The 19467-nt window shown below is 31.1% G+C and overlaps 2 protein-coding genes across 5 annotated transcripts; one reads left to right on the top strand and one right to left on the bottom strand.

The window, feature by feature from the left end:
• Positions 1–7940: 7940 nt before the first annotated feature.
• On the top strand, positions 7941–10784 carry LOC108324039 (RNA polymerase I termination factor). Its single transcript, XM_017556829.2, has 2 exons — positions 7941–8078; positions 8533–10784. Exon 2 carries the CDS (start codon positions 8533–8535, stop codon positions 10561–10563), a length of 2031 nt encoding a protein of 676 aa, XP_017412318.1. The 5' UTR covers positions 7941–8078; the 3' UTR covers positions 10564–10784.
• Positions 10785–12679: 1895 nt separating this feature from the next.
• Positions 12680–18305, bottom strand: LOC108324097 (uncharacterized). 4 transcript variants are annotated; one of them, XM_017556919.2, is made up of 14 exons: positions 18145–18303; positions 17979–18038; positions 17778–17867; positions 17631–17708; positions 17174–17248; positions 16779–16831; positions 16122–16272; positions 15620–15730; positions 15023–15149; positions 14838–14932; positions 13433–13571; positions 13207–13259; positions 12850–12967; positions 12680–12759 (listed from the first exon to the last, which is right to left on the bottom strand). In XM_017556919.2, the coding sequence occupies exons 1-13, from the start codon at positions 18289–18291 to the stop codon at positions 12863–12865; spliced, it is 1284 nt and encodes a 427-aa protein (XP_017412408.1). In that variant the 5' UTR covers positions 18292–18303; the 3' UTR covers positions 12680–12759; positions 12850–12862. The 4 variants fall into 4 exon arrangements, 3 of the variants coding, with proteins under 3 accessions (XP_017412408.1, XP_017412407.1, XP_017412406.1); XR_008248140.1 differs by having other exon boundaries at positions 12850–13259; positions 18145–18305; XM_017556918.2 differs by having other exon boundaries at positions 12680–12967; positions 18145–18302.
• Between the last annotated feature and the right edge of the window lie 1162 nt (positions 18306–19467).

Here is a 19467-nt window from a genome sequence, read left to right as displayed (position 1 = left end):
ATGTTGAAAACAACAACTATGAACAAGACAACAACAAAAAAATTCTACCTAGCATGCATTCTTACAATGATCAAACCTAAGGCTCTAGATACCACATGGTATGGAATAACATGCCTAGATAGAAATAAAGCTAAGAACTAAAGAAGAACAATTATAAATGGAATTAAAAAGACTAAAAATGAAAGAGAGAAAGGAGAAGAAACTTATGAATTTGAAGACATGTCACTAAGAAGGATACAAGGTAAATGACAAGGAGGACCGTCACTTGTTCTTCACAAGATAAGACCCAAAATTAGACTACGAGACAAAATTTTATCTCAAAGAAGTAATGGAATTGAATGCAAAACACTCTTTATATTCAAATTTTAAGGTGTATGTTATAAGGAGACCTTAGGTTGCTTATATAGTGTAAGAAAGGAACTAGTTTGAGTAAACTAGGGATGTAGGAATTAGAGACCTTAAATGTGAAATGTAGCTTCTAAAACAAGTTTTAGGTCCCACATATCTTAATTCTACATATCCTAAAAGTATATAAGCTATCTAGCTTGTCTAAAGAGCAAAACTAAAATTATACATGAGATAACTTTTATTACAAGCAACTAAAAGAAGAAGAGACTTATTTATTCTTCTTTATTTTAAGTCCAAACTATGTGAAGTCTCACATTACTTGCACCTTAAAGAAAATATGTATATATAAGCTTCTTTACAATCAAGCAAAGAGAAATAAACTAGAAAGACAAAATACAAGCCTACAAAAAACCTATGCTACTAAAGGTATAAAGCTGTAAAACCTATTCTACTATTTTTATTTCTTCATATTTTCTTCAGGTCTTGACCCATTTATGATCACATCACTAGGTAACTCACAAAGAAGAGAGTTCTGGAATGATCTTGACAAAGTCTTCTTACTATCTTCATAAATGAATTACAAGTTGGTGGAGACCTCGATTTATAAGAGTGGAGGTCTACAAATTCAAGATGGAAAACGAGGGAGAATTCAAATGAATTCCCCCATGTGCGCCTAAAGAGGTGTTGCACATTGTGAATCAAGTGTCAAGTGACACTCGCACTTTTCATGCTTTGCAACATGTGAAAAATATGTTCAATGTGAGCTCTCTTAGCTTAGGTGACCAACTTAGGGTTTTGATTGAGCCAATTGGACCCCAATTGAAATATTGAGTAATATCTCATGATCCAAACCCAAAGACAAGCCCAAAACCTACAAAGTTTGGTCCAAATGAAATCCTACTTTACTAGGCCTAAAATACAAGACTCAAGAAAATCTAATCTACTTGGCCCAAATACAAGGCTCAAAAATATCTAATCTATACATTTTACTAATCACTAGAGTTAGACCTTTTCAAAAATGATCTTAAGTCCAATAAAAGTGTTGAAGGCTTAATAGAGCTCAAACCTATTTTAAGCTCTTGATCCAAGCTGATCTTATATCTTTTATTTAATAGATAATATGATTTGGCGTAAGTCATATATATATATATATATAACAATTTTTTTCATTTCTTTTTAGTTTATATATTTTTTAAAATTATGTTATTTCATGTCAATTTTAAAACAATAATAATGTGGATTATCGTATTGGATAAATATTTTGGACAATTCTCATAATAAATAATAAAATATAAAAATAAAATGGATGGTGTTAATTTAAAAGTAATTATTTTATTAACACATTATGAAACTTACTTAGATAAATATAAAAAAAAACGTATAAAAAATTGGGAAATAAACTTTAAAAATTACATGTAGCATACAAAAATATCAGCTAGAAATATAATATCATAAAGAGGTAAAAGAGAGTGAGCAAATGTCATTTGTGTCCTTTTGTTTAATAAAATATTATTTCACATCAATCTCATAAATATAATTATCTATATAAAAAAGTTCCTTCAAGAAGTTTATATTCATACAGTTGATATAAAAAAAAAAAATTCACCAATAAGAAATTTTTAGTAAAGATAGTGTTATATATTATTACTTGGGGAAATTCCATGATAAGGATATTAAATGAAAGGAGTTTAAATTTAAAGTTGGTGAAAAGAGGAGAGTGAAACTCATGGTGTTTCACTTTCCACCCATTGTTTTCCTATGCTTATTAACATAATATCAACTAATGGTTTTGGTAAATCTTACACACAAATTGAAAATTAAGTGCAAGCAATTCCTAAGCAAAGTGTGACCTTGAATAAAATATTATTATTTTTAAACCTAACAAGAACCCAAATGTGAATAAATCAACCAAAAGAAATTGGTTTTGAAGTGCACAATAAAGAAGAACAAAAAAATTTCAAACCAATAAATCAATTAGAAACACATTTGACTCGGTCTTTAGACTCGTAGGTCACTGGGGTTGTACTTAGTTATAAAATACAGTTAATTTCACTTTGTTATTATTATCCATTTAGATTTGCATCACATCACATTAACGTGCCCGCAACAAACAAATGCAAGATTATCAGACGTTAACGTTAGGCTTTACAGATATAACTGTAGGACTTTGTCATAATTTTCATACCCTATTTTCATTCCTGTTAGTCATCAACATCTGTTTTCTCTCACCCATTTGCACATTTAATTGTCGTTCACATTCATTTTTTAATTAAAAACATATTTTCTTTACTTTCTGTATTTCCACTGAAATGAGTTTTACAAAACACTCCACTAAAAATGCAATAGAACTTTTCAGAATACATAAAATAGGTTTTGTAAAAGACTTTTTGCAACTGACTTTTTTTCTTTCTGTATTCTCTCTCGTTTTTCTTCCTCAGAGCAGCAATTGTGAAAGCAGTGCCCAACTAATTCCGAATGAAATGGGTTGAATCACGTTGACCCGGTACAAGAGGTCAGCTTCAACACTCGAATTTCATGTTGCTTTTTCTAAAATAAGGTAAATATAACCAGTTTATCTCTTAAAATAATCTAATAAATTGGTTTTTTAAATCAGTAAAGTAGAAAATTATTTCTGTTCTTAACGGATTGGTACAGGAGCTCAGATGTGATTTGAATGTTTTATTGTAAGGAGAAAAAAAAATCATTTGCAAAATATTTTTCGACATTCAAATAAGTAAAAGACTTTGATATCTATATGGATGTACATAAGTATGAGAATGTGATTATATTCTTTAGAGAAATACCATTATATTTATAGGAGTTTTGAAGCTTATGAAATCTATGTAACATGGAATATCAATAATTAAAACTTACAGTATATAAGGTAAATTAGCAAGATGATAGTAATAATAATATTAATATATCATTTTATTTTATTAATCATATAAAAAAACTTTTAAGTAGTTGGTTAGACTTAAACTTTAGGAAAATATTTTTTTAACAACTTTTTTTGACAATTTTTTTACAACCACTTATGTGATAGCTCGTGATTGATCAATTTTAAATACACAGACCAATAAAATAGTAACACATAATTTATTGTCAAAAATTGTTAACATATCAAGGTCATAAACTTTATGCTACCACCTTTCTGGTGTGTCATGCTTGCAGTCTTTACTTTATGTTACAGTATGACAAAAAGAAAAAACGGATTTCAAAAAAAGGGTTTTGGAGTCTTCATTGTAATTTATTATGAAAAAACTATGTAAAATCATAAAATAAGACATGGTCTACAAAAACTAAATTTTAGGTTCGATAATCGATTATGCGTAGAAAAGTATTAGCACCTTATCACACTTGTTCAAAAGTAGTATCTTTAATTAACTGTACAAAGTTAACGTGGTTTTCAAAATGTTTAATTTTCACCAAAAATAACATTATAAGAAACAATTTTTGTTTTTATTTTAAGGACTCGACAAAGATTGACCTTGCTCGTATGTAATCTCTTTCAAAATGAAAAATGAGAGTTATTCTTTAAGTTTGTTGGTTGAAAATGTTGATATTTTTAGTTATGAAGATTTTGTACTTTTTTGATATTTTAAGAATGGTGGAAAAAAGAAAAAACAACAAGTACTACGCCCGACGAGAACGGTCACGCGAGTACTTAAGTCTTTAAAACATTATTTAATTATTAAAAAAAATATATTGAGAACTAAAATGATATATACCATCACGAGAACTCATATCTTTCAAAAAAATATTCTTTTGTATTTTTAATTTTTTGATTTTTTGTTAATTTAAAATTATATAAGTATGGTAAATTTAAAATAAGTGTTTAAAATAAAAATCCAAAAATAGAAAACGAAATTAACAATGGTACATAATAGTAAAATGCGTGGCGAGGAATTAGTAAGAGGTGTTTTGCAGCAAAAATTGAGGTGTAACGGATAAAATAAAAGCAAGCCCAAGAAATAAAAAAAAAAGACACAGGGGTGTGAGGTTATCAACTATGGGGTATATGAACCAAAACTAAAACAGGCCCAAGAAAAATATAACAGTGAAGGTGTATGAGTGGAAAAAACCAGGGGTGCACGAAGAAGTGATGTGTTTAGACCTAGACAAAATCCAGAACATGAAATATGGGGTATATATGGTAAAAACCAAGGGTGCATGCAGAAAAGGTGGGTGCTTGTGAACTGAAATTGGATATATTGTTCGTGGAAAAAGAAACTGGGGTTATGAAAATTTGGCTTAGTAATTTTATGGAGATTAATGGAATGTATACAATGCTTTATGGAGATGAATGTACGAGGAAGATGTGAAATTATATGACTAAACATGGGATAAGACTTTAGGGGTGCGATAGTTACCTTTTGGAGTTCTTGGTGTTACGTTTTGTATTTTACCCCTCCTAGTATTTCCCCTAACCTTTCTTTGGTCTCTCTACATTTTTTCGGGGCTGTCTCTATGTATATTTGTGTGTTTTTGTCCTTTTTTTTTTTTTTATAGGATGTGTATTTATTATATATTGTAATATATTTGTAATCTTGTTTTAACCGTGAATTAATTGCAATGAATAATATAAGAAATATATAACAATATATTTAAAAAAATTAATCAAATCAAATAATATCTAAATTTATATTTCAAAAATCAATCCAATCAAATTATTAACTTTCATTCTTAAAGGTTATTTTCTACAAAGTTGTAGGTGTGTGATCATATTTGTGGCACTGTTAGTTGCAATCATTATTAATTATAAAGAAGCACAAATGAATAACAAAACAAATAAAGGAGATAAAAGATCTTAAGTAAACAAAGTTTTTTTCTTCTTTTGGAATAAGTGTTTGCTTATTGCTTGAAGATTTGTCTTGGTGTTGTCTTAAACATTCTATTAGTGAACGTTTGTCTCGTGCTTATTATCTCTCGATGTTTGTCTTGAGGTGACCTTGATGATTAACTTTCCATTAAGATATTTTAGCTTGTAGGCTTTGTTCGGGAGGGAGTTTGTAATACGATATGGTTTGTTGTAGTTGGACGCAAGCTTTTCTTTTGCTTAAAGACTCGAGTGTCACCAAAATTTCTCCATACTAGGTTTACCTTTTAGAACGTTCTTTCTTGAATTTGGATATTGTAACACTTGGTTGTTATCTGGTTAGCCATTGCTTTTCTTACATGACTATCTCACCAAGTTTGATATCCCAACTTTCTCTTTGAGTTCATTAGGTTGTCATTTGTTTGGCTACCATTTTTTTTACATGAATTGGCAACGCAAGGATGTTCTGCCGAGCTTTACTATTATAATGGCATCAAAATGTTGATTTTTTCCTATACTCAGTTGTTTGAAACATATTGAGTTGCTCCTGTACTCTGATATTGGAATGTCAGGATGCTCTTGTTGTTGTACCCAGGTATTGTCACACCTAGTTACTCATATACTCGGGTACTAGAACGTCGAGTTACTCCTTTAGACATGTATTGTTATACCGAGTTACTCTTGTCCTTGGATACTGGAACTTCGAGTTGCTCCTTCCGTAGTCTACTTTGTTGATCCTAGCGTTTTGGAGATCAAGATTATTCCTTAATCTTTGTGGTTATTGAAGTGATTTATGCGAGATTCTAGTACTCGAACAGTGTTCGACGATTAGTTTTTGGATTCTTCCTGGTTGGAAAGATCTTTCTTTATTCATTTTTATCAAGTTTTTGGTTCTTCTACTTAAGTGTTGTATTGTTATGCAACTCTTTGTTTCATCGTTGCTTCTCTTACCTGGGCTTCTTTCTGAACTTCGTGAATGAGATCTAGATTAACTAAAAGATTTTCTTCATTGTGCTCTTCATCAAAGTGTTGTCTTGCCGAGCTCTAATAGTGGGTGACTGCCTTTTCCTATAAGGAAGGGTGAGGATTTTTGGTAGAGTTTTGGGCTTTTAGTGAAGGATGGTGTAAGTTTCTTGAGGGAAATATCATTAAAACTTTACTAAGTAGACTTTGAAGAAAGAGAGGTGAACCACTTGGACAAACTTAAAAGCCTTGTATTTCCTAGTCAAAGTTTACCTTAGATTCTTTTTACCAATTTTATTATAGAAATTCATGTTTTTTATTTGACGAAACATCCTTAGCCATGACACTATAATCTCTATCAGAGAATATCACTCATACACCAAGTTTCTTCTCGTATCTTGTGTATATCGATCTATCAGCTTTCTTATGCATCAAAGATTTTGTAGTCGTCATGATTACAACCAATTTATAAATTATCATTATTGTGAACTTCATTAAAACTTCATTTATAAGTTGAAATATTATTCTCTCAAGAGTTGAATTATTATGTCATTGTCAAAAAAGACTTCATATTCTATCAAAAGAGAAAAAATCTATTACCTTATGTGTAACTCCTAACCCTTTTGAAATCTTAAATGACTTTTTATCCAAACTTACACATAGCTGTTTTTTGAAATAGTTTTCAAATATATTTTCATTTGAGTTTATTATCATCAACTCTTGTTGAAATTTGACGTGAATCAATTCAAACACGGACTTCTATTTTTTTACTAAGTTTCTTGACTTTTGCTAGTTCACATCCCTAAAACATGTGTCTTCATGTGCTTTATTAATATTGTCCGTAGTTGGTGTAGTTAAATCCATGACCTTCAAACTTTTAGGTTGTGCTACGCTTGGACTTGGAGTTGTATAGCACCAATGTGCATAGAATCTTTCATTGGTATTTAAATGTGATATGCATGCCACCATGTTATATATTAACATCTTATTCTAGTTTTTCTTCCATTTGCTGTCACAAAAAAGAAGCATGTTGTTGCAGCTTACAAAAACTCTTCTTTGATGCCTTCAACCAAGAAAACGGGAGGCGCGTTCTAGTGTCATGAGGGCGACCCTTTTATATATTTATATATCATGACTAAGTAATATACATGCATCTTTGTTTAAGAGTATTTTAGGATGTTACAATTATAATAAAAAATACCAATGAACTATAAAATAAATTTTATTAAAAAAATAATTATAGATATAAATAATATTTATAATTTTATTATAAGTAATTTTTTTATGTGAATAGTTTATTTGTTAAGAATAATTATTTAAATTAAAAAATAGTTATTAAAAAGGTAATAATGAAAACAAATTGTGTATACCTAAAAAATCTTCGTGTTAACTTTTTATTATGATAGTAAAATTTTATTAAACTATAAATAACTTTCAATTTTAAAAATAAAAATGTTGATGAGTTATAAAATATTTTTATAAAAAATAAGTATTTTTATTGTGTAAATGGTTTTTTTTTATAAACAAATTATTTAAATTTAAAAGAATAGTTATAAAAAGTATAAAATTGAAAATTAATTTATTTTAGTATGAATAATTATTTAAATTTAAAAAAGTAAAAGAATAAATTAGAAAAAAATATTTATTTAAATTTTAAAAAATAGTTATTGAAAGTATAAAATTAAAAAAAAATGTAGATTATACAAGAAATGAATCAACAAATGTGCTGGACCACAAAAACTTATTTATTGGAATCTAAATTTTAAACAGTATTGATAAAAACGTATTTATAAATCGTTAGTATATTTAAAAATGTAGATTCGGAATTTTTTTTCTTTAATGTAAACATTGTTTCTTCCTTCCAAACCATAGTCGCAGTCTCCTCTCGCTCTCGGCTCCCCCAACGGTCATCTCCTTGCCGCCGCGCTCCGCCTGAAAGCACCACGCTCAGGTACGGTTTTCTTCTTTTAACCTGTTTGTAGTTTCCGTTCCAATCATAGCCAAATTATCGTTGTCAATCGTTAATATTGTTAGGGTTTCATTGTTTTTTCTCTCTCTTTTAAAACTTCAAATGAGAAGGAAATTACATTCTTTTGAGCTTCTACTCATCTTTTTACTTGAAATAAACGTCTACCTTCTGCTAATCTCTGGTTGACAACTATTTTCCAAGAGAGTTTGTGTTATAATCTGGATGTAGTTGAAAATTTATTTGCGTACAATATTGAAAAAACAGTTTAGTGGTGCACTGGATGTGAAAAATCGCATTAAATATTTTAATCTGGACAGAGAAGATTGTGGTTCTTCTCTATCATTATTTTATTTATATGCATTATGTAGTGTTTTTCATACCACCTCTTGGTACTTAAATATCCCATTTATGGTCCAAACGGGTGCTTGATATGCAGATGATTGATGAAGAAGAAGAAATCAGATGCAATGAAGATAAAGATTATAGTCAATACAAAACGGAGGGGAAGGAGAAGAAGAAGAAAAAGCTGAGTGATGAAGGCAAAAGTATGGATTATATTGAATTTGAAAGAAATGAAGGTGAAGATGATGCCCAAAGTAAGAAGAGGAAGAAGAAAAAGTTGAGTACAGAAAGAAAAAGTAAGGAGTATGAAGTCTTTGAAAAGAATGAAGGTGAAGGTGATGCCGAAGGTGATAAGGAGAGGAAGAAGAAAAAACTGTGTGGAGAAGACAAACGTAAGGAGTATAATGAATTTGAAAACAATGAAGGTGAAGATGATGCCCTGTGTAGGAAGAGAAAGAAGAAAAAATTGAGTAAAGAAAGCAAAAGTAAGGAGTACAACGTCTTTGAAAGGAATGAAGGTGAAGATGATGTAAAAAATAAGAAGAAGAAGAAGAAAAACAAACTGAGTGAAGAAGCCAAAAGTAAGGAGTATAATGAATTTGAAAGCAATGAAGTTGAAGACAATGCCCAAGGTAAGAAGAAAAAATTGAGTAAAGAAAGCAAAAGCGAGGAGTATAATGTCTTTAAAAGGAATGGAGGTGAAAGCTATTCCGAAGGTAAGAAGAGGAAGAAGAAAAAACTGAGTGAAGAAGGCAAAAGTAAGGAGTATAATGAATTTCAAAACAATGACGGCGAAGATGATGCACAAGGTAGGAAGGGGGAGAAGAAAAAATATAGTAAACAAAGCAAAAGCGAGGAGGATAATGTCTTTGAAAGGAATGAAGGTGAAGTTGATGCCAAAGGTAAGAAGAAGAAGAAAAGAAAACATGGTGAAGATGGCAAAAGTAAGGAGTATAATGAGTTTGAAAACAACGAAGATGAAGATGATGCCCAAGGTAAGAAGAGGAAGAAGAAAAAAATGAGTAAAGAAAACAAAAGTAAGGAGTATAATGTATTTCAAAGGAATGAAGGTGAAGATGATTTTGAAGGTAGGAAGAGTAAGAAGGAAAAAATGATTGAAGATAACAAAAGCAAGAATGAAAATATGATGACAAAGAAGGAAACCAAGGCAGATAATGACGAGTCTCCTAATCCTGCATGCAGTGGATTATCCAAACCCAAACGGGTAACTTTTTCTGATCAAGTGGAGGTTTGTTGTGATGGCTTAGTCCGTGGGAAACGGTTCACACTAGAAGAAGATGAGCAGATTAAATCGGCTGTTTATAATTTTATAGAGTCTCGTGGTTTGGGAGATGAAGGTCTAGATATGGTTCTCCATTGCAGTTCTCATCCGGAAGTTAGATCTTGTTGGAATGAAATTGCAGCAGCCTTACCCCACAGGCCAAAGAATAGTGTGTATACTCGTGCCCATATTTTGTTTGAAAGGAGTGAGATGCGAAAGTGGACACCTGAAGAGTATGAATTTTTACGGAAGGTCAAGGAACAACATGGATCTAATTGGAGACAAGTAGCTGACGCATTGGGAAAAAATCGAATTCATGTGAAGGATGCATGGCGTAGAGTGAAATTAAGAAATACAAATAAAGGACGATGGACCCAAGAGGAGTATCAAAAGTTATTTGATTTAGTGAACCTGGACCTACGTGTGAGGGCTTCACAGGGTTATAGAAAATCAAAACATGGTATGTTGCGAGATAATATTGGTTGGGAGGCCATTGGTGATAAGTTGGTCACTAGAACCTCCGTGAGCTGTTGCCACAAGTGGTATGATAAATTAAGATCACCAATGGTTGCTACTGGTGCATGGAGTGATACTGATGACTATCGCTTGGTCGATGCTTTATATAACTTGGATGCGTGCTGCACGGAGGAGGTGGATTGGGACGATCTGCTTGAGCACAGGACTGGTGAGGCATGTAGAAAACGATGGAACCAAATTGTCCGATATATTGGAGACCATGGAGGGAAGTCATTTTCTGAGCAGGTTGAGATTCTTGCAAAAAGATATTGCCCCAACTTATTGGAAGTAAGAGAGGCCTTTGATGCAAAACCTTTGGTTTGTTGAGATTATTATTTTTATAAATGTATTGGTTTATGGTTATGATGTTCTTGTGGGATCATCCAACACATCAGAAACTGGATTCTATATGCAGTTAGGTTTTAATAGTGTTTTCTTATATTGAACTTTACCTTGCAAGTTATTTTAGAATGCTTTTAATTAAATTATTGTAAATGCTACTTATCACTGCTTGTTGGAATATTTTTATCTATTATTAGTCTTGCTAATTCCAATGTGAACTTTATTTGGAGAAAAACAAAGTCTTTTAGGTGCATTTACGGGCACTCAAATAAAGGTTATCCTTATACATGATACAGGATGAAATGTTCCTGGGTAATTGTGCACAATGTATATATTACTGCATTCTTGGCTGAACAAGCAGTGATTTTCTTATTCAGACGGGCATTTCATGCTCAATTAATCATCTTAGAAAAATGTACTATGTTGTGATTTTGTTCTGAACCATTTCAAAAGAAGAATGTGTCGCCTATGCGTTGCAATGGGAAATTTTATGCGAATGATCGAATTCTCCAACTCTATTTGATTTTTATGTCCTCCTGTCGTCACCTATTATGTATCCTCTTTTATTACTGTGACCAGATAACATTTTTTATTCCTGATGGAAGCTCAATTTCGGTTATTGCAGAAATAGTTGAGCTATTTGATTCATTTTATTTTACAGGCTTACTTATATCATTGTTTCTTATAAATAAATACTTTAGATTAGACTGTTGGTTTTTTAATTGTTTCTTATAAATAATTACTTTAGGAGTAGAAATTATGGGTTGGAAGGAATATAAAGGATAATTATTAAATTTGAAATGAAATGAAATTGAAATAGGCATGCTAGTAGAATTTCCAGGATAATTGTAGATGGGTTTGATTGGAGGAGGAGGCTTGGATCAGGTGAAGGCTATTTTTATGCTACTAACTCTTTTATTAATATTGGTTTCTATTTTTTATATTATGCATTTCTATTATTTTTTTAGTTAGAGGATTGCTGCATTATTTTAATTGTGTGTTTTGAATCTTTTTGTTAGCGTTAAGTTATTTCAATTATCTGAGTGTTTTATTTGTGTTATACTTAACGATTTATCCTTGAACATTTTCACATTTGGAAGAATTGGAGATTGTTTGTTGAGATGGAACACATTCAATTTTGTTACAATAGAAAAATAACAGATTAGTTTTCATTTGAGATGATTATTACTTTTAATTGAAGAGATAAATATGACTTTAATTTTTTAATTTTATTGTGAAATTAAATTTTGTTTGTTTTATTTTCTTCATTTAGAACTTTCGGTATATAACCAAATATCCATTTTAATTTCTTGAAAAATTTATCATTCTACAGCAATTGTTAAGAAATTATCAAAATTTGGGAAGTCATGTGAAGTATGAAGTATACCAAGAAATCGTGTTACTCGAACACCATTTCAACTTTTTATTTTTTATTATTTTTAACAACACAAATGTTATTTATTTATTATATTTTTTTAATTAAAATTACAAATTCTACTATTTTGTATCAAAATTATATTTGTCAAACACAATTTTAGTAAAAATAAAAATAAAAGTTATACCTGATAAGTAGGGTTTCACTAAAATTAATAAAAATTATGTTTAATAAACATGACTACAATAAACAAAAATAACAATAGAAGTAGGACTTAAAAAAAAAAAAATCTAACAAGATTGTGTATAGCATACACATTCTGGTAAATTTTCCTGACTTTTTTAAACAACCGCAACCTAAAAGCAACATGTATATGAAAGGATAACTTCCTATACATACTTTGGTAGAGAATGTTCAATTATCTGAACTTAAAATTTGTAGAAATGGTAGCTTTTTTTAAATTACATTCTGTATAAAGAAGTTAGGATATGAATTTCCATTTTATAAATTTTTCTAGCTTTCTAAGTTTTATACTGATCAAATAAAGTTGTCGGTAACAACCTTTCATTTATTTTTTTCTATTGTATCAAAACCTTCAATTTTCTTCACAGCACCAAAACACACTATCTTATGATTTCATTGTAATCCATGAGGAAGTTAACTCAAGCGAAGTGAAAACTAAAAAGCAGATACTATCCTCATTTCCACTACAAAAAGTCAAATATATAGAAGGCAAAAAGTTTAAATGCCATGATCATTAGCTCCACTGAACAACTAAGTCGAATATCCCAATGAAGACATCTCATCTGAAATGGAAGATTACAAGCTATTTATACTTGAAACTGTTGCATAACTAACTAACGGAAAACCTAGCTTTGGAAACAGAATACAGGTACCTATTATTACATGTTAAGATGAAGTACTCAAATTCTCCAATATAAAGGATTGAAAGTGTGGATCTGCACGATAAGGAAGACCACTCCGTGCTCCTAGATCCCTGCACTTGGCACCTGCCTGAAGTGGCAATAAAATGAATAAGCTCTCGAACCTGACCCATTCCCTCAATGCGAAGGGTTCAGTTTAGAGTCATTAGTGGGCAAAAAATTATCCAATCGAATAATAAAATATATACTTTAGTTCAATAGATTCACTCCATTTGCATTGTCCCAATTGAAGTACAAAATAAGCCATGCATATAGCACATTGTATTTGTGTGTGCGCGTGCAATGATAATTGAGTATAAGATCGCATACCACACTAGCAGCAAAGGATAGCATTGTCTCTGGAGTAAACTTGGCACAGATAGCTGAAAATAATAAGCACAGAACAGATGTCATCCGTGTATTCAGAGAAGTTAAATATGGTTTCAGGAAGAATAAACATAAGACATGTGGAAGTTTATATGCAAGTCGCACATTCTGATATCACGGCCTTGCCAAAGACTATGAGAAAAAGATTTAGCAAAGCTGTAGAGTTTACCATAGATTACAGCCCCAATAAAAGCATCCCCAGCACCAGTGGTATCAACAAGCTCTGATGGTGGAATACTCTCGGCTGTTCCAACATATAACTTCCCACTAACTGTTCCTATCCCCTCTGCCTTCAATTTTGCCACTGACTGGGTGAATCAAAGGGAAAAACGTATGACTAAAAAGTTGACCAAAATCCCAAACAAGAACGTGAATTTTTTAAGTTACAATCCCTATTCCTAGAACCTCAAGGATCCAAGTACTTGGCTTTACTTTGAATGGCTGTAGAATACTTTTATTTATCTGTAACACTGCTATCAATTTACACATTAACTCTGAAAATAAAGAAATTAGTATGTAGAAGAGATTAAGTTGAACGCTGCAATCCAAGACTAAAACATAGAGTGACAAGGAATACTAAACACAAGTTGCTCAATCTTCCTTTGTATTGGTTTAAACGTAGACAAAGATTGCCTTGGCGGTTTAATGGTTTCAGAGTCTTCCATGTCAAAGATTGGCAAAAGAATGTAGGTTATATTTGGTCATTTCTGCAAAGGTTTTCTGTCATCCCTATCCTTTATTAATATTGCTAGAAATAAGAAAAAATGAGTTTTAGAGGCTATCATCAGAACGGTTTACAAAAAATGTCTAGCTCATGTTAGTGTGAGACAATATATTCATCTTGTGAATGTCTAAAAAACACGCACCAATGCTTGGTTTAAGCATTATAACACTGGTGTTAATTGTGAACGCAACAATTCACTTCAGTGATTTGAAATTGGTTCAAACCGAAGATAATCCAAAATTAGAGCTAGAGAAAAATCTCATATAGTATAAACACACCATTTAGTGCTGTGTCTGCAAGTTGGACACAGACACTTCTACACTACACTCCCCAGACACAATATTTAAAATCTTTTAACAGAAAAATTGTACTTGTTTGTAGCCAGTTAAACTACTGACAATTTCATTTAGGAAATTCTTAAGAAAATGTCAAGAAAGTATGCTCCATGTCCTTATCGCACAAATTTTAGAATTTTTTCTGTCTCTATGTCTGTGTTAGTGTCCAAGCTTTACATCTAAAATTTTTTTGAAGCCCTTACCAAATACATTAGTACATCGTAAATGATTTTACAAAAGAGAGAAGTGATAGCAACATTCTCAGTAGTATTAGTTAAAATTAATTGAAAAGAAGTGGGAATCATACAGATTTGTGATTTTCAATAAATTTCAGCCAATAACATAGCGTGTGTTGCTAACATTTTTCTTACTAAAAGCTGGGTGTTTGATATAGCCCAACAACATCAGTTGTTCTAAGTAGCCCACCCTACCCCATACAGTGTCATAAAACTTGGGGTGAGATTTCAGTAATACCAAAATCAAGGAAAAATAATTCCGGGTTTTGTTGACATTACTGATTGTATGCAGGTTGGGGTGGATACACTCTTATTCCTTTTTAACTCCAATGATTCCAATAAGGTGTCAGCATCCACTTCTTCTGCAGAAGGACCTGATGCCAGAAAAGGCTCAGTAAATGAAACTATCTTTACATGAAAACCGAATAAAATATGCTAATATGGCCACTATCATCTATACATACTATCAGCCGTTCTCTCCAGCATTATGCATCCATCTTTTCCCAAAGTTACAATCACAAATTTTATGTTGGGCAACATTAAAAGCATAGAAACAAGTGCTTGTGGAAGAGTGGATGCCTCTGTCCATGCCTGTCAGCAGAAAAGAGTACATGTTTATTTAATAATTAAACCCACAGAATGGAGTAAAAATAAGGTTTCAGTAAAATAAATGGATATATAGGTGTATGAAATAAAAAAAAAAAAGTTACGGCAAACAGAAAAGGGAAATGATATGTACCATTGGAATCAGGAAAGCAATGTCCCTTTTCCATCACAAAAAGAATAGCATACAGAGTAGATAACTGAAATGAATAGCGTGCTAATGTTCGATATTACAAATATGAGCGTGCCAAACGCACAAAGGAAGAGAATAGATTTTTCTTTTCTTGAGAGATAACAGCATATATTTTACAAAGTAAATAAAACATTTACTGATTGGCTGGGAACAGCAAAGTGGACTGTTAAAATCATTTCAACATTTATGAAATGAAAACAATATTGATGAGAGAAAATCTGGTATAATACATTTGTCACCAATTCTAGAGAAAAAACACACTTACCTTTGGAAACTTTGCTGAGCATACAACATAATCAGCTAGTTTTAGGAGATCGTCCAACCCTTCCCTTGGCCTTTCTGCATCAATTAAGATGGGTATATTCTTTTTCACTGCCTGCACTGAAAAAATATAAAATTTTGTTTGCTTCCCTTCGGATGAAGCTCTCTTTGTCCATCCCCAACTTCCTTTACAGGCAGGGGAAAACAGATAAAAGAGAGAAATGTGTAAAAGAATACCAAGGGAAATTACATAAATGGTACTTGTAGTATTCACAAACTAGTAAAACTATACTCGTAAAAAGCTCTCTCCCTAAGGTTCGTTGGTTGGTTCCACCCCGCTCCCCCTTAAATTTTCCCTTTTTCTATTCAACAAGTGTATGCTTCTTTTAAATTTTGCATGCTTCAAGCCTTCGGCTTCTATTTTCCTTCTTGCTGATTCAACTATGAAATATGACTAGGCCTTATAGTTTGCATCACAGTTGCAAATAAATTGTCTAGATGATAACCTCTTGGGCAACAAGTAGAGCAGTGTCAGGCAACCTGCCATCAAAATAAGCAATTTTTGCTCCATCCAATGCAGATAACAAACTTGATTTTGGCAGGTTGTCTGGTATCATTGGAGGATATCCTGGGGTATGTATACAAGTACGGGTCTTCCTGAAAAATCACACTTAGAATGAATCAGGTTACCAATAAAATTATCAACAATCTCCCTAGAAGATAGCAATGAAGTCAGGTTACAATGCTTAAAGAACTCAATTTATAATTAATAATGATAGCAAATAGTTTTTTTTTTGTATTATTACGACTAATGAGCAATTTCTGTCTCATTCATGCAGTGAAGGTTCGTTGAAACAAGTGTAGGCCAATTATGGATAAACACAAGATAATGGAGACATGCAAGTTATAGTCAATAGACATGTAAAAGTAAAACTGAAAAGTTTGCCGCTTCTGTTCATTTCCTCCTATTTTTATTCTTCAAAGCAAATAGAAGTACAGCAGCATGTCTACAATTTTATGTTAAAAACATTCAGTTGACAGTGATCCAAATCTTGACTAGATACACAAATCATACTCTGTGCCCCCACCTCTTCGTAATTAGACCATGAATATACTCAGTAAAGTCAAGATATGTAACATATATGTAAGCCAATGACCATTACGTTTGGGTGTCGACAATAATATATGTAAATGGTGATGTTCCCTCCTTAGACACCTGCAAATAACAGGGAATGCATCCACTGAAAAAATTATTAAAAAAAATAGTTAGGGCAGATGCTCTCTTAATTGTCTATTCTCAACCATCACTAACTGCTTTTAATTGCAAAATTCAGAACATACACTGGAGGAAATTACAATAAGTAGTTAGTGGGGAGTGTAAAGACAACATTGAGAGCATCAATAGCATTGAAGTTAAGAAAAATGTATACATACAGAAACATACACAACCTGGTGAAGAGTTAAAAGAAGCTAATAGCGACTTCACCATGGAATCATAATATTGTTCATATCCAACACAAAGAGTAAAAATTACAAAGAGAACCGTCTTAAAAAGTACCACTATAAAGGATGTATCTACACCATCAGCTCGCAGCTCGTCTAATATACCCCTGCCTTGACTGTCATCAGCAACCTAATAATTGTCCAACCGTGTGTGTATCAGTATAAAATTTAAACCATTAAATATTATCGATAGCTTTATTTTTACAAAAGAAATTCTGAGGGACATGAGTAAATAGTGCACTGAACCATTGATCATTTAAAGGTTTTACACTTTCATCAAATGACAAACTGATACGTATACCAAATCTATTGAATAATACAGCAAATTACCTTAAAAGTCATAGCCACAGTGATTTCTGATTAATTGACAGTGTAATATATATATATATATATATATATATATATATATATATATATATATATATATATATATATATATATATATATATATATATTTTAATTCTAAGTGCATAAAAATTAAAACTTTAGTTTATTTAAATGAAAAAAACAACCTTGGAAATAAGCCTTGCGTTTAGGCCCAAACGAGCAAGGCAGGTTAAGGCATTACCAGCATTGCCACCTCCTTGAACCTGATAAAAACCACCAGCAAATGTTAGCACAACAGAAAATTATTCATGAAAAGTGAAAGAAGAAGGTACCTTCAAATTTGTGGTTCTGATTTTGTCATCTGGCTTAGGATAAGCGGCCACGCTTGCCAAGAAATCGACAGACACCCCTCCACATCCCACCTGCACACACACATATATACATACATACATATGTAAAGATTAAAGAAATAAACTCTCTAATTTTGACGACAATGCTTCAAATGGAATGATGTATATAGAGAGAGAGCTTACAACGACGGCGTTTTGAGGATCGGAGGACATGGTAACCCTGCAGCGAGGTCTTCTCCTTCTCTTTGACCCAAACAAAGTAATTGAGACAAAAAGCGCAAATTAAGAACAAATAGTTACAGAATTAGCAAAGAGAGAGAGAAAGAAGATGAGAGGGAGAGTGAATTACATTGACGAAGTTGATAAATGGATGAGGTTGAACGCTGAATGTGAAGGTTGAAGAAGCATTGGGAATAACAGCGCAGAGGTTCCACATCTTTTGGTTTGTTAGCGAGTGAGAGTGAGTGAGTGGTGGTGGCGCCAGATTCAACTTCATCAACTTTGCTTCTATTTCAACCTACCATTTTCTTTTTCTTTTGCTTCATATTTTGCCATAATTAAATATTTCATTTCTTTATATATTTTTCATATATTGTACCGTTTTATATATTTCCTAATAGAAATATCTTTTCAAAGTAAAAATTTTCTTTCTTTAGTTTAATTTCAAGACAAGTAATGGAAGTTATTTTAAATATAAAGTTTAATACCAATTTGATCCTTATTTTCGTGAATTTTGTTTGATACTATTTTTTTTAATGTTCAATGTATTTTTTAATTTCGCAATTTATATTTAATTTAGTTATTTAATTTCGTAATTTATATTTAATTTAGTTATTTTTTACGATGACATTTAAATCGTTAAAAACAAAATCTCAACAACAACAAATTATATTATTATATGACTGACGGAACCACTTAAAACACGTAATGAGGTAAATTTTTGTTTTTTAGAATTGATTTTATATCTTATATTTTTAACATAAAACTTCAACCACACTGATTCGTTTGATTCAATCAAAACATTCACAAACAACAAAACGATCAGTATAAATTACTTTTCAACTCATCATAACTTAACTTACATTCATCCACACACAAAACATAAACTAATTTAAAAAAAAACAAACCCAATAGAACAATTAACCTTCCTTACCTCAACTTAAACTCTTTATACAAAACTCCACAAACATGAGCTCTCATACAACATTTTATTTACATAAAAAAAATCTCTTATCAAATGGAAAAAAAAAATATCCTAAGAAGAGAATATAAGTATGTTTTAGAAAAATGATAACTTTTGTAAAATCTCGATTAGTTAATTTTCTATTTATAGCTCAAAATTTTTAATATTAAATTAGATTAATTTTACTCGAACTGTATCTCATCTACCAATATTCCTATTCCTAAGTATTTTCCAAGTCTCAAAATATTAAACTCTAATCTAACTATCTCATATGATGATTTTCTTATGAAATTTTTAAATACTAATTATTTTTGTTTTAATCCTTTGTTTTAATATCTTTATTATTAAGATGATTTTATGTAAATTAAATTAATTTTTGTGTAAAATTTTTATTTTATAAATATAATCTTAGAAAATAATATACTAACACAAAAATTTTACAATTATATGTATCATTTATTCATTAAATTTAAAGTATATCAGCATAAT

The sequence above is a fragment of the Vigna angularis genome, chromosome 3, assembly GCF_016808095.1.
Source record: "Vigna angularis cultivar LongXiaoDou No.4 chromosome 3, ASM1680809v1, whole genome shotgun sequence".
Classification (NCBI taxonomy): Eukaryota; Viridiplantae; Streptophyta; class Magnoliopsida; order Fabales; family Fabaceae; genus Vigna; species Vigna angularis.
The sequence above is the reverse complement of the archived record's forward strand: the minus strand, read 5'-3'. Positions and strand labels throughout refer to the sequence as shown.

Bases quoted from the DNA above. Each gene is read 5' to 3' on its own strand.
- LOC108324039 (XM_017556829.2), top strand. From the start codon at position 8,533: ATGATTGATGAAGAAGAAGAAATCAGATGCAATGAAGATAAAGATTAT.
- LOC108324097 (XM_017556917.2), bottom strand. From the start codon at position 18,291: ATGAAGTTGAATCTGGCGCCACCACCACTCACTCACTCTCACTCGCTA. The intron at 15,731-16,121 runs GTTATCATCTAG...TTTTCAGTGCAG, and splicing joins CTCTACTTGTTGCCCAAGAG to GCAGTGAAAAAGAATATACC. The intron at 15,150-15,619 runs GTAAGTGTGTTT...TTCTGCTGACAG, and splicing joins GCTCAGCAAAGTTTCCAAAG to GCATGGACAGAGGCATCCAC.